The sequence below is a fragment of the Oxyura jamaicensis genome, chromosome 12, assembly GCF_011077185.1.
Source record: "Oxyura jamaicensis isolate SHBP4307 breed ruddy duck chromosome 12, BPBGC_Ojam_1.0, whole genome shotgun sequence".
In the NCBI taxonomy this organism is placed as follows: Eukaryota; Metazoa; Chordata; class Aves; order Anseriformes; family Anatidae; genus Oxyura; species Oxyura jamaicensis.
In genome coordinates, this window is record NC_048904.1 from 1,216,175 (window position 1) to 1,230,878 (window position 14,704).

At 37.2% G+C, this 14,704-nt stretch overlaps 1 protein-coding gene across 1 annotated transcript in view; it reads right to left on the reverse strand.

The window, feature by feature from the left end:
* CACNA2D3 (calcium voltage-gated channel auxiliary subunit alpha2delta 3) overlaps positions 1–14,704 on the reverse strand; it is a 437,646-nt gene that overhangs the window by 143,080 nt on the left and 279,862 nt on the right. Inside the window, exon 13 of the mRNA XM_035337879.1 lies at positions 8,726–8,859. Within this exon, the coding sequence (XP_035193770.1) occupies positions 8,726–8,859 (134 nt within the window). The remainder of the gene's footprint in view (positions 1–8,725; positions 8,860–14,704) is intronic.

Sequence of the window (14,704 nt, forward strand, 5' to 3'; positions counted from 1 at the left end):
GTAAATGCAAGGTGGAAGAACATTAGACGATTGTCAAAACACAAACATCTACAACATCTAAACTTAAATCTATTAAGCATCTAAAATTTCCCTGTTCTCATTTGAAATAATTGAAAATCAAAAAGTAAAGAGCTATGAAATTCCCTTAGTAATCAAATTCTGAGAATATTAAAAAAAAAAAAAAAAAGAACTGAGATTTTACTCTAAGAAACATTTCTGCAGGAACTGCTCTGCTTTGAAATTAAATATTTAGTGCCTATTTGCTCCAGTTATAAAAGATGAACAGAGACAAAAGTTAAAGTTACCCTATTATATAAAACACTAGAAGATAATTTACATGAAGCTAGAAGCCAAGACATAACACTGCTCTGATTTCTATGCACTCATATAATGCTTGTCTTACTTGCGCCACACTGGGAGCAGAGCTGGTTAAGACCAAACTTTTGCAGTGGCATTACAGCTGCTTGATGATGTTACAGGAAGAAGATAAAAATAAGTTCTATATCAAAGCCTCCAACTGCAAAGAACTCTAAAATGCATTTAAAGAAATCAACTGCATATCTCAAGTGTGAAAAAGTAGGATTTTCATTCTGTATTTCTCATGCAAATGTACACTAGAAAAAATAATTTTAATAGTAATCCATTTCAATGGAAATAAAGTACTGTAATATTTATAGTCTGTGCCAGAGTTATAATGACTGTGGGGAGGGAAGTGAAGTGTCTCAGCATGTTCCACATGTTTTTAACACTGTTTCTAAAGGCTCTGGAGGCTATTAAATTTAATGAACCCATCTGCTATGAAATAGAGGTCCAAACATAATCAGTTATCTCAGTGCCATATAATACAGATGGCATTCCATGTTCCACATCCCCAGCAGGAAATTTTATGTTCCTCTTTAAGTGCAGGACTTTTGTTTATGTTTGTGTTTTTGATATTTTAAACATCTTTTTGATGTATAGTGTATAGCATTTTATAGTGTAAATACTATATATGGCTATACACATGAAAAGTGTTAATTCATTAAAATAAATATTGCTATTTCCTTACAACATTTTTTCTAGTGGTTTTGACAACTAGCAATTATCTCTCAGTAGTAATATTCTGCACTTAATGAAATAAATGAAAATTGCCATCATGCAGTATAAGTTCCAGCACTAGCAATGGATTAAAGCAAACATAATTTATCAAAGTAGTTTACTTCAAAAGGTACACACACATATCATGTATGGGCACAGCTGGTACCCATGCTTATGCATATCCTAATCTGTATTTATTGTATGGAACAGCATACATATTCTCAAAGTATCAATATTGCCATCAGGTCATTATGAACTTTATTTTCCTGTGCATGGCCTGATTTTCATTTCAGGGATGGGGGACAGTTCCCAAATTGTGTGTTTTACTGGGACACGCTGCACCATGTCTCTTGTACTGGTGTTGTGCGCAAGGGCTCTAAACTCAAATTAAAGTGGCACAGTGTTCCTTGCACTGATTAGCACCCTGCTGCCTAACATAAGTAAATCGGATGTGCATTTTCTAACAAAAAAAGAACATCCATTGTTATTTTTGAGCTGCATCTTAAAAGATAATGAATATGCATTAATTCTATTCAGTTGAGAGGTTTATTCATTTATTATCTTGAGCACTCATTATATTTTGACAGTTGACACAGATCTTACTGAATTTGAAACAGTTAATGTTGGTAATGGTAATTCATTTATTCTAGATTCAGCAGTAAAACAAACAGACTAGAACTGTTCAGTAGCAAATGAGAATGCTTAATTATGGTGACTGGAAATTTTGGGCCACAGAAATCATAGATGTCATGGCTCACAGATATTTTTATTGGACTGTCAGTGAAGATTTCCACAGACACCCCACTAATCATCAGCCTAAAGGAATGTTGCACCTATATATAAATATGTGCAGGATTTATTTGTTGTTGTGTGTACAAGTATCTGCACTGATCACCATTGTTATTTCTCAAGTGCTACCTATAAGATCCCAGTGCAAATACAGCAGACCATAATTGCTGGAGCAGATAGTATGCATCCTCAAACTGCAATCATTCTCTTACAGAAGCTTTGGAAAAGATGAAATAGTTGGAATTGGTTTTTGTTGGTGGTGGTGGTGGTTTTTGTTTGTTTGCTTGTTTGTTTTCCCCAGGAAAATTAATTTAGGCTGCAGAGCTGATGAAAAGGCATTTCCTGGGCTACTTTTTTTTTTTTTTTTTTTTTTTTTTATCCCATATTTCTGTTGTCAAAAGATGACTGTAGATCCATAGCAGACAAAGCAGTGCTTAAAGAACCTTATTTTAAGAACAAACCTACCTGATGGAATGCCTGATATCCAAGCATGGGATTTCCTTTTCCTGACTGAATTCATTTAAATAAGTATCAAAGCAAGAAATTGAAATTTTATTGGGAACCTCAGAATCAGTCAATGTTGATGATTTGTTCTAATAAAGAACCCTTAATCAGTAGAGATTAAGTGATGCTGACCACAAAGGCAAGTTTAGATCATGTAACCAACTCCTAGGTAGTACTGAGGAAAAAAAAAAAAAAAAGGAAAGAAAAAAAAATACAAACAAAAAACTCTTTTCTGATTTTTAAAAATGACTTAAAAAAATACTGCCTGTGTGTAAATTTTCTTTTTGCAGCTGCTGATTAATGACATTTCCTGACATTCAGTTCTGCAGTGATTACCAATATTTACTTGCTGTAGATATACATGAGCATTCTGAACACTCTGATGCATTTTAATGCATTCCAGTACTACGATCTATAAGTTAGTTTTGAAATAGAGGCCCAGGGAACCTTTTACCATGATAAAAATGCTAATTACACCTACTTATTATAATAGCACAATTAACTTGTGCTACCAAAAGTATTTGAAGGTATCTCTGGGAATAGAAGCTAGTGGAAATGGGGTAGTATTTAATTTTTGTTACTTCATAAAAGCTCTTCTGTGCATTGAGCACAAAGAAAATTGAGTGCATGGGAGAAGCATAATACCTCACTCAAAACTCCTGGATGGAAAAAAGGCAAGCATAATAGCATAATAGGCTTTAGTTCAGTGGAGCTACCCCAACTTACTGCCACCATAAGGGGAAACAAGGTTGTTGGACAGGTTGCCTTACTAGCACAGCATCAGCCTCTTGGTTGGAAAATATTTCCCCCAGAAATCCTTTTTTTTAAAAAAAAATATATATATATTATTTTACAGCAATTGTAGAATTAAACTAAAATCCATAATTTGATACACATCTATGAGACGGTGGGAATAGTGTGAATGAAGAATGGACATATAGTACTTGAAGCAGAGTATGGAGTAAAAACCACTCACAGTTCGTATTATGACAAGTCATGACCTGTAATGATTCTGAATGCTTTTTGTATTTTAATGAACTCAACTTCTGAAGCAACAGTCATCTCAAATTATTAAATAATAATTTGCCCTTTTTATGGAAAGGAATCCTCCAGATAGAAACTGAGCAGGGTCAACATGATAATGGATGCCTGAATCTGCTCACAGCTTGAAACTAATAGCCTGAAGGAGATGAACTCAATGGTGCATTAGATCCAGAGAATATCCTAAGGTACACTTATGAGAAACAAATTTCACCAGGAAAAGTCAGAAAAGGTCCAAGTAGGTCAAGTTACATGCTCCAATAAACAAACTGTCAATTGTAATCATTTAAGCAGCAGGAACTCAGGTGCCAGTCCAGACTTTTTTATTATTATTTATTTTATTTTTATTTCCTGCAGAAAAAAGTAATGTTTCTCCACATTCCAGACACTATCAAAAGAGTGAATTAAGGGCTTCTCTACTTTATAGATAATTATCAGAATCCCCAAGAGACTAGTCCTATACTTCAGTTTACTGGAATATCCCAGTGCCCAGGCACTTTTCCTTTTTCCCCCCAATATAGTCATTTGTATTTACTTGCTATGGCTGCACATATGCTTAAAAGAAGTCATTGACCATTTTAATATTATGCCCCTCCTGAAATACTTTTATATTTTATAATTATCTACTCAGCAAAAAGTGCCATTGGAAGCTTTCATTTAGAAATCCAAGTCTATTCTTAAGCACCCATTAAGGTATTTTATTTTCTGAAGCAGTAGGTATTTGTAGGCCCTACTGATGCTAAAGCAGCAATATCAGATCCAAATCTGACCTAATTTTGAGGCAGAAAAGTTACACCGAGACTGGTCTGTTGGAATGCTGTCCAGACCTCACCATCTAGGGCCCACTGTATGGCTATCCTACCTGCAACTCTTACAGAACAACCTCTAGGCTATGCAGCTGAACACCAACATGTAGCAAGAGGGTCTCTTCTGCTATTAGACTTCATCAAGAAGGATCTGCCTGTCCTCTTACTCTTGACAACCCAAATACTCTTTCCCATGGACTTGCACAGATCCAATGAAGCTTACTCCCAGTGCATATCAGACTACTGACTAGAGAGGTACAAATGGAAAAGAGACTGATGCTAGGGAAAGGTGTGGAATATAGAATCACAGGACAGAATCTGGAGACTACACACCAGCTGATATATTTGCATGCTTTAAAATCCCAACATCTTAGTCTAATGGTATTGGCAGTGCCTAAGCTACCAGCCTGCTGCATGAATTACACTCCAACTGTTGTGAAGCTGACCTTGGAATTAGCTCAATGTAGCCTCTAAAGACCATTTCTCAAGTAAATTCCTGAACAGAGTACAATGAGGATCAGTCCAGTTCTCCACAAACCTAACTTCAAATGATTTCAGAAATTTACTAAATTCTTCTGAGAGTCAGTGGACATGTTTTTAAGATTACATCACTCCTATGTCAGGAGAGTCAGACTTCAAGTCAATGATAATGTTTCTGGCTGGATCCTAGTATGTTCCAGCATACTGCTGCTTGCTCTAAAACAGCACAGCAGGTTATTTTTGGTGAGAAGAGAGCAGGGAAGTTATACTCCATCAAGACATAGTGACACTGATTACATCCATATGTGTGGTCCTGGCAATCTAGCCATGGTTGTTCTGACACTGCTGGATGTAAGAACACTTAAGTTTGCTGGCAAGACACTGTTTCTTAGCTATCAGGGTCTAAAAGGCAGCCAGGGAGGGGTCGGGACACAAACTGCCTGCAAAACTCAACAAGTCATGGGAAGTAGAGGAACATTTAGGTGGCAGTTTAATGCCAAAACACTAGAGATACCTAAGGAATCGATCTCTGAAAATAGCTCTCGGGCATCTCTAGCTGAGGCAGAGGCACATCTGGTTTGTTATAAGGTTGCCTTTGTTGTTTTTTCCAGAGTTTTGTATATGACTGCCCCAATTCATCCTGATTTTTTTATTATTTATTTATTTATTTATTTATTTTTAATGGGAGAGGAGGGGAGAGATGTGGTTTGCAGTTAAGCAGATCACTGTCTTCTGGTTTAAAATCTTTTTTCTTGTACCATCCAACCCATTCAGGCCCTGAGTGGAACTCTCAGACATTTATAAATGTGTGTGTGTATGTTCATAGGGATGTTAATTAGCCTTAGCCAAAAGAATGAAAAAAGAAGAGAGAGAACAGAACTTGAAACGGTGTTGTTTTGGAATAATAGAGCTAGCATTTGGATTTAAGTAGTTCCTTCATTCAGGAATGCAACATCTCCACTGCATTTTTGTTGGTTTTTGTTTGTTTGTTTGTTTGTTTTGTTTTGTTTTAATTTCATTTTCTCATTAAGATCCCTGCCCTATGCTCCCTCTAGCGTTCTGAACTATGCACTTGTATCTACACACCCGTCCTGTATCCACAGATTCAGAATCATCGAGGTTGGAAGAGACCTCCAAGATTACCGAGTCCAACCTCCGACCTAACACTAACAAGTCCTCCACTAAACCATATCCCTAAGCTCTACATCTGAAAGTCTTTTAAAGACCTCCAGGGATGGTGACTCCACCACTTCCCTGGGCAGCCTATTCCAATGCCTAACAATCCTTTCAATAAAGAAGTTCTTCCTAATATCCAACCTAAACCTCCCCGGCGCAACTTTAGCCCATTCCCCCTCATCCTGTCACCAGGCATGTGGGAGAATAGACCAACCGCCACCTCGCTACAGCCTTCTTTAAGGTACCTGTGGAGTGCGATAAGGTCGCCCCTGAGCCTTCTCTTTTTCAGGCTGAACGATCCCAGCTCCCTCAGACGCTCCTCAAAAGACTTGTTCTCCAGACCCCTCACCAGCTTTGTTGCCCTTCTCTGGACTCGCTCAAGCACCTCCATGTCCTTCTTGTAGCCAGGGGCCCAAAATTTAGCACAGTACTCAAGGTGCGGCCTCACCAGATCTGGTGCAGCCTCACCAGAGCTGAGTACAGAGGGACAATCACTTCCCTAGCCCTGCTGGTCACACTGTTTCTTAGAAAAGCCAGGATGCTGTTGGCCTTCTTGGCCACCTGAGCACACTGCTGGCTCATATTCAGCCGACTGTCAACCAATACTCCCAGGTCCTTCTCTGCCAGGCAGCTTTCTAACCACACATCTCCCAGCTTGTAGCACTGCTTGGGGTTGTTGCACCCCAGGTGCAGGACCCGGCACTTGGCCTTGTTGAACTTCATACAGTTGGCCTCGGCCCATCGGTCCAGCCTATCCAGATCCTCCTGCAGAGCCTTCCTACCCTCAAGCAGTTCGACACACGCACCTAACTTGGTGTCGTCTGCAAACTTGCTGAGGGTGCACTCGATCCCCTCATCCACATAATCGATAAAGATATTAAAGAGAACTGGCCCCAGTACTGAGCCCTGGGGGGCTCCACTAGTGACCGGCCTCCAACTGGATTTAACGCCATTCACCATGACTCTTTGGGCCCAGCTACCCAGCCAGTTTCTAACCCAATGAAGCGTACGCCAGTCCAAGCCAAGAGCAGCCAGTTTCTTGAGGAGAATGCTGTGGGAAACGGCATCAAAAGCCTTGCTGAAGTCAAGGTAGACCATGTCCACAGCCTTTCCCTCATCCAGTTAGTATTTAACTGAATATTACATTCTTCATTTTGCTGAGAATTTCCATAACCTGGGGGAGAATTACTGAAAGTTAGACTAAGTTTTCTGGATATATTCCTCCCTACAGTAATCGAAGAAATTACAGGCTAACAAAGTAGAGAGAAAAGTGTAAAATTACTTCTGAAACAGAATTTTGTATTTGGTTGGTAGGGAAGAGGAAGAACTTCGTGTTGAGAAAGAAAGATTTCATTTGCAACAACACTTTTAATCCAAGATTCTAAGGCCAAGAGCGAAAAGGAGAGTTGCACTAAAACACCAATTGCATGGATCTTTTTCTGCTACTCTCTCTAGCAAACAGACAAACTCCCTTTAACATATACACATTGATTACCTCAAGCATATAAAAACCAAGAGGTGAATGAGAAACAGATTTTCTTAGTCATCTCCCCATTTCATGGAATGAAAAAGAGGTAGTTTTCTTCTCACCGTTGCATTTCAATAACAGAAAGAGAACACAGAAGAAACTGGATTAACACCTTCTTAAAAAAAAAAGGAATAGAAATGAGTAGAGTTGCACCGAAACAATAAAACCTTACGTCCACACAAGTTTTTGTTTCTTCTGAGTAGCAACAGTTTTAGTATTTATTTTATATTACCCATAGCACCAGCTGAAGAATGGGAAAGACCTAAACAAAAGAGAAGATGAAGCAAAACTCTATTCACAGCATGGTTGTGGGGTTTTTGTTTTTGTGATTTTTTTTAAAGATTTTTGCATCAATTTAAACCTCCTGAAAGCATTTCAGACTTCCAAACAAATGAAGGGAGGGGAGGAGCCAGTGAGTTTTTCCTGCCTTACCCTATTTTTCCGGAGGTATATAGAACAAAAAGAAGAAAATTTTGCCACTAGTCATCTGTGATCTTCTATTCATTACATTAAATACTTGGCATCGTACTGTACCATAGGACAGATATTTGCTGCACACTCTTGTTCTATGGATAACATAGAACCAAACAAAATATTTTAATTGGATTAAAAAAAAAAAAAAAGAAAATAGACTAAAAGCTATTTTAGATGAACGCATGAAAATGAACAACCCTTATCTGCAAATCTGAATTTTTACCCCAAATGATACCAAAAAAGATGGTGCACTCAGTCACTGCATAACAGAAAATTCTGCTTCAACTCTAATGTTTCACAAGGATATCAAGTTAAAATTAGAAGGTTGCGACAAATTTGTCAACAGATCACCCATTCAATCCACACTAAAAGGCAGAATATTCTTGCTGCTCTTCCCCCAGGACATCACAGTTGTCACCTAGCTGTTCATTCACCTTTCTATACTAAAAATACTGATTCTGGTCAATCTGTTTTTATACTGACTTATTCATATATTCTATATGTTTGAAAACATATAGAATAAATGGTTACTCAATCCAATCAATTTCTGTTCAATGTCCATTTTTAGTAAGAAAAAATGTACATTCGGAGGTCATAAATTCAAAAATGATGCAGTGACTCATGTTTGTTTCATTCTTTTGTATGTAATTTACAATGTATAAATATCTGCTGAAGTTCAGTAATTTCAAACTATTTGATTGCAACAAAGATATCAAATGCCGATTTTCACATAGAATTGGAGCGTTCCAGTGACAGAAATACACAACTAGTGTTTTTACCACAAGTTTTACCCCAAATTCCTAATTATGTATAGTAAGCCTATATTAAATACTTTCTTACACAGACTTACAGTGCTGTCAATATATGCTTCAGTCCATACTACATCGTGCTCTTGGTCAATAACCTTTGGTCGGCTAAGAACGTGGAGGTATTCCATGACATTCTCTTGAACATCAGCTAAGGTAGAAATCTGCGTAAAAAAGCCTGTGAAAACATACAATTTGAAGTTATAAACCAGGCAGAACAAATTAAAGAAGATTTCAACAAGAAGTGTAATTTTAAAAAGTGCCTTTAAAAAGTGCTTGTTTATTTGCATAGGAAAAATGCAATGAAGTAATGTTTTATGAGAAGCAGCCTCAAGCAGTAGTAACCAGTGAAAGTAGTCCATAAAAATCTTGGCCATTCTTGGAGAGCTAGGTTCTCAAGACTGTTATAAATCACTGCATGGCCTGTCCCAAACTCTCTATTCCCAGAAAACTTTTGTTGCTGGATAGTAAAGAAGTTTTGGGATTTTTTTGTTTCTAAATGGTGCATACTTTAAAAATATAAACTGGTATCAATACCTTTGTACAAAAACATCTCATTCAAAGTTTGTCTGGTTTCAAGCAGCATTACTGATTATAACTACAAACACAAAGCAGTAGCTGTCAATGTTCTAAAATGCTCATCCTTGTAGAATGTTACTAAACCTCAGATAACAGCAATATGTTATTTTTCCACGTCACCAGGAATGGAGACTGAACTAGAATTGCTTGGCTAAGTGATCACAGCTTTGTTAATCCTTTGAAACATCTCCTACAGCCTGAGAGCACTGAGAACAGCAGAGGCCACAGCTGTTTGAGCTGTCACCACTTCCTTACCATTGCTTAGATGTCAAGTACCTTTACAACACATTGACCTTGGCATCTGGAGCCCACATCATGAAAGGGTTACAAACGACTGTCAAATTTCAAGGTTATAGTTTCATCAGGCCTTACTTAACTGCATCAAATGTCCTTAGTATACATTAATGTCCTTTAGTGAGAAAAGAATATGGAATTTTCATGAAAGTTCTTGATACAATTTTAATCTTTTGATATGATCATATCTGCTGTGGAGCTGCAGTATCAAGCTTCAGCAGAAAACTTGGCAGCTTGAAAGAACTTTTGAGCTGTGTTTATTATAGACAGGGCCAGACCTGGTAAGGTTGCAAGGGTGCTCTGTGGTCTGAAAGCTAGAAATTTCTGATTCAGTACATTTGCCAATAATTTGTGCAGTTCAAAATTGATGTTTCTACATAAATTCCATCTCATGCCAGCCATAGATTTACGTGTATATATTAAGACACAGTGTAAGGACAGACTTAAGGGCAGAGATCTATAAAATGACAATTCATAGTAGTTGTTTAATGAATTATTTCAACTTAATAAGAAAAACATTTTTTCCCGTAATCAATTTTATTATACTATCAAGTCAGATATTCATAGTGTAGTAGTATAGTATTCAAATTCATAGTATACTATATACTATGCTCATAGTACAGTATACAGTATACTGTTCAAATATTCAGGATTCTACTTAAGGAATTTTATTTATTTATTTATTTATTTTTCTGTTAAGTCTAGTATTATGCGAGGAGGTTAACTGAATGCTAAACATAATATTAAGGCAAGTGGTTTTTTTTGCCTGAGGTTTTGAAAATATTTTCTGGCAGAGTAAATTGATTGACATAACTAGGGAACCTGTACTTGAAAAAGCAGAATTCTATGTATGAATTCATTCCACGTTGAAAATAATAAAAAATGCATATATATAGCATGATTTCATGAATTATTGCCTTAGAACACTTATGAGAGAATGCAATGTTTAAATTGTTCTTTCTGAAATGCTGCCTCCTCCAATTTTGTCACTGCTGAGACTTCCAAATCAAAATGTGAGCTTCTCTCTCCTGTAGGTAATAAGGGATATTTCACTATCTGATCCTTTTCATTTGGTGTAAATGAATGTCAATACTTAGTCAAGATACGATAATTTGCTAATTCAAGCTATTCACATAACTTTATAACTTATATATATACACACATATGTATGCATATTTACACACTGTGGCTTATAAACCTTTCAAGTCAAGGATTCAAAATACACCAGAACGGTGTGGACCCCTCATTTTACAGCAGGTGATCTACACTTTCCTTAAAGCAGTTCTGAGTGTCTGAATTCTGGTATGCCTCATTTCAGAAAGCTTAAAAGAGAACCAATATTGGAAGCCATTTGTTCGGCATTGTTCACATTTCAAGTTACATACTTAAAAACAGAAATTCAGAAAAATAAAGCAGAAGCACAAGTAGACTACTAAGCCTTTTGCCTTTCTTCCTTCTGCTTAAAATAGTGTACGATGTCTGTAAATCAGGATTCAGATCACTAAAAGGAAAGAGCACACAAAACACTGCTCATTTTTTTTTTTTGTGGGAGATGTGCAACAGGGGACCTCCAGTTATGTTCACCTCTCCTGTTCTCCTGCTACCAAATACATACTTTCAGTTCTCCCTATGGACAAACATAATTGCCCTTAGAGAACAGACTTAGTCATTGTTTTGTTTCAGTGTTTTCTATGCAATTTTATATCACCACTCCAGTATTATTTGTTCTGTTTAACTCATGAACTTTTCATTACTGTCCTGGTTTCAGTTGGGATAGAATTGATTTTCCTCCTAGTAGCTGGTAGGGTGCCGTGTTTTGGATTGGGATGAGAGGAGTGCTGATAACATGCTGATGTTTTAATTGTTGCAGAGCAGTGCTTACACTAAGCCAAGGACTTTTCAGCTCCTCGCTCTGTCCTGCCAGCGGGCAGGCTGGGGGTGCAGCAAGAGCTGGGAGGGGACAGACCCAGGACAGTTGACCCAAACTGGCCAAAGGAGTATTCCATACCATCTGACATCATGCTAAACAATATATAGGGGTGGGTAGCTGGGGTGGGGGGGGCAGCTGCTCAGGGATAGGCTGAGCATCGGTCAGCAGGTGGTGAGCAATTGCATTGTGCATCACTTGTTTCATACACATTATTAGTAGTAGTACTATTATCATTATTATTATTTTCCTGTCTTAATAAACTGTCTTTATCTCAACTCACAGGCTTCACTTTCCCATTTTTCTCCCCCATCCCAGAGAGGGAGTGGGGAATGTGAGTGAACGGCTGTGTGGTGCTTAGCTGCCAACCGGGTTAAACCACAAGTACATATCATGCCAATATTTGCATTTCTCTAACAACAGCATGCAAAACTGTAAATGGAGCAGAGATCTGCTTGCACTAAGTGCTGTACAGCAAACAAAGGGGTAACACCTGTACTTATACCCTTAATATATATTAAATAATGTCTAAAATTTCAGAGCAGATTAACTGCTTGAAAAATTGGCATTGCGTCTAAGACGATGAAAAGGTCATTTTTAATCAAACAGTACTTTCACATCCATACATATTGAAATCAGTTAGTTAACACTTTTTAATGTCATACTTCAATTAAATTCAAAACCTCAAAGGCTCATTTTAAAACCCACTTGGATGTCTATGCCTGGAAATTTATTTAATCACAGCTTATAAGTTCCTTTTCAGATAGAGAATACCTTGCTGGAATTTACTCTGATTGCCTCCTGAAAGTTTTAATGTCAGTTTTTCAAGTGAAAAAAATAGTTTTGTAACACTTCAAAGTCTGATACACATTACAAGACACTGATAATGGTGAACATTGTAGGTTTTTTTGGTGGTAGTGTGTTATTGTTTGTTCAGAAGAGATCCATCTGGACCAAGTACAGCCAACTTGAGCAGACACCTACTTGAGCAGTTTATTCACAAGTATTGTTAATATGGATGGGTATTACATTAGATATTTCTCCTTGTCGTGTTTTTAAGAATTCCTTTTCTCGTATCTGATATAACACCTTACATAATATCACAAAACTCTCCAGGCAGCATGTTACATTCAAAGTATTCATTTCTTGCTGTAGTTGCAAAATGTATCCCTAAACTGCACAACAGAGAGAACAATTTTTATCCCAATTTCCTAAGACTAACAGAGATAATGATTAAGTCTATCTGTTATTCTGAATCAATTTCAAATAAACTTAAAGAAATAAAGGTCTCAAAGACAAATGAAAATTTGTGGCTCTGCCCAGATTGAAAGTGACATTGAGCATCCCGTTTGGAAGGAGCCAGATGGTAAATCAGCACATGTATACTGGCATGCATGTAGTTGCAGGCTAGCTGTGCAGTGCGCCTTGCCAGAGAGTATGACAGCTAGAGAAGTCAAGGTTAGCAAGTGGAGGAAAAAGAGTTTAGCATTAAAAAAAAAAAAAATCATTTCTGTATTTCACAGATCATATATCAGGCTGTAACAGAAAGAAAGTTGAAAGAAAGAATGTTAAAGACTTTATTCTTTTTAATTTGTTAGTTTCAAATAACTAAGTTTAAAGAAATGTAAAAAATGCTGCTTAAGATATGCAAAAGACAAATCTTAGATGAAGATTGTGTCAACCATATGGATTATCTCTAGGTTTTTTATAATGTGATCACAGGTGTGGGTTTCATTTTCAATCTTTGCAAAGTTCCTTGAAGATTTAGTCTGTTTAAATATGGTTTGTATCCTTACAAATATGGTTTGTGTGCTTCTGTAATTCATATTAGGAAAACTTAAATATTTTATCATTTCCATGAGTCATTTAATATGAAGTTAGCTATCTGTTATGAATTTATGGTTCATCTACTTATTTATATAAAAGGTTATTTTCCTATAGTTCTAGCTCCCATTACAGAAAAGAGAAAGGAATTGCAACAGCTACACAAATTACCTTTCCCATATTTTGATGCTTGTTCTAATATTTGGTTTTGGATTTTCTGCTGTTGGGAAAACTCCACCAAAAGTTACTATAGCATAGCTAGAGATAGCATTGGGTAATATTCTCTTAGTTCATTTTCCCTGGTACATTTAGACATGTTGATGATTCATGTGTTCATAACTGTGCGTAACAAATGTCAAACCTCACATGAATTAGCTTCCCACACTGATAAATTAAACTCCTATCCAGAGATCAAATGGGTTTAAAAACCTTACTCTTCCCATACCAAGGTTTTATCATCAGATAAAGACATGCTCTGAAATTCTGAGCACTGTTGCTGAGGACATGTAAACAGGAGCAAACCTTTCATAAAGGAACCTTTTCCTTTCGTGAAGGAAATAGGTAAGATTTGGTAATGACAAGCATGAGATACATATAACAGTGTAGTTAAACACAGACACTTATGCTCTGCAAGAGGGCTGCCTTTCCATATTTCATAGTCCATTGCAGTTTTTGGATAGGTTCCTTTCCTCCAAAATGTCCACCATTAGACATGGAGCTTTTAAAAATGCCTCCGAAAGATTTTTATTTTTTTTTAACAGAATGCAGCACTTTTCATTTTCTGGACACATATAAAATAAATGTAATATTATTGCAACTAATAAAACATCAGAATTAAAAAAAAAAAAAAAAATACTCTTTGCATAGGGACCGAGGGGGAATTCATTGTTTCACTGCAGCTGTAAAGCTCCCATGAAGAATTCACCCCCTCCTCCTAAGAGACCTCTCAAGCAGGCAAACAGTATCTGTAGCTGGCTGCCTGCCACTCCCCACAATAGCCCAGAGTGCAGGAGGTGCTGGGGTCATGTTATTAATGGGAATGGATGTGACTGGGGCTTCCTGTAAGCAACTCTTCTCTGCTAATACAATAGTCTATAAACTGCTACAGCTGGGGCATAATTTGCCTCAAGGCTGATCTGTCCTCTGCTGGCAGATAGCTGCTATCAGACCTCTGATATGCAAAGCATTTTCTCTTCAATGCTTTCCCAGCTTCTGTTCCTTTGTACCGATGAATCCCCTCCTTTGTCCATTTTGTAATATGCCAGCCGCAGCAATGCTGCGTAATTAATAAACATTCAAAACAGAGGCTGACAAATTGCTAATGCAATAGAGAAAGTTACTGGAAAACAAAACAAAACATTTAATGCTGTCTGTTTTGTTAGTAACACATTAACTCCCA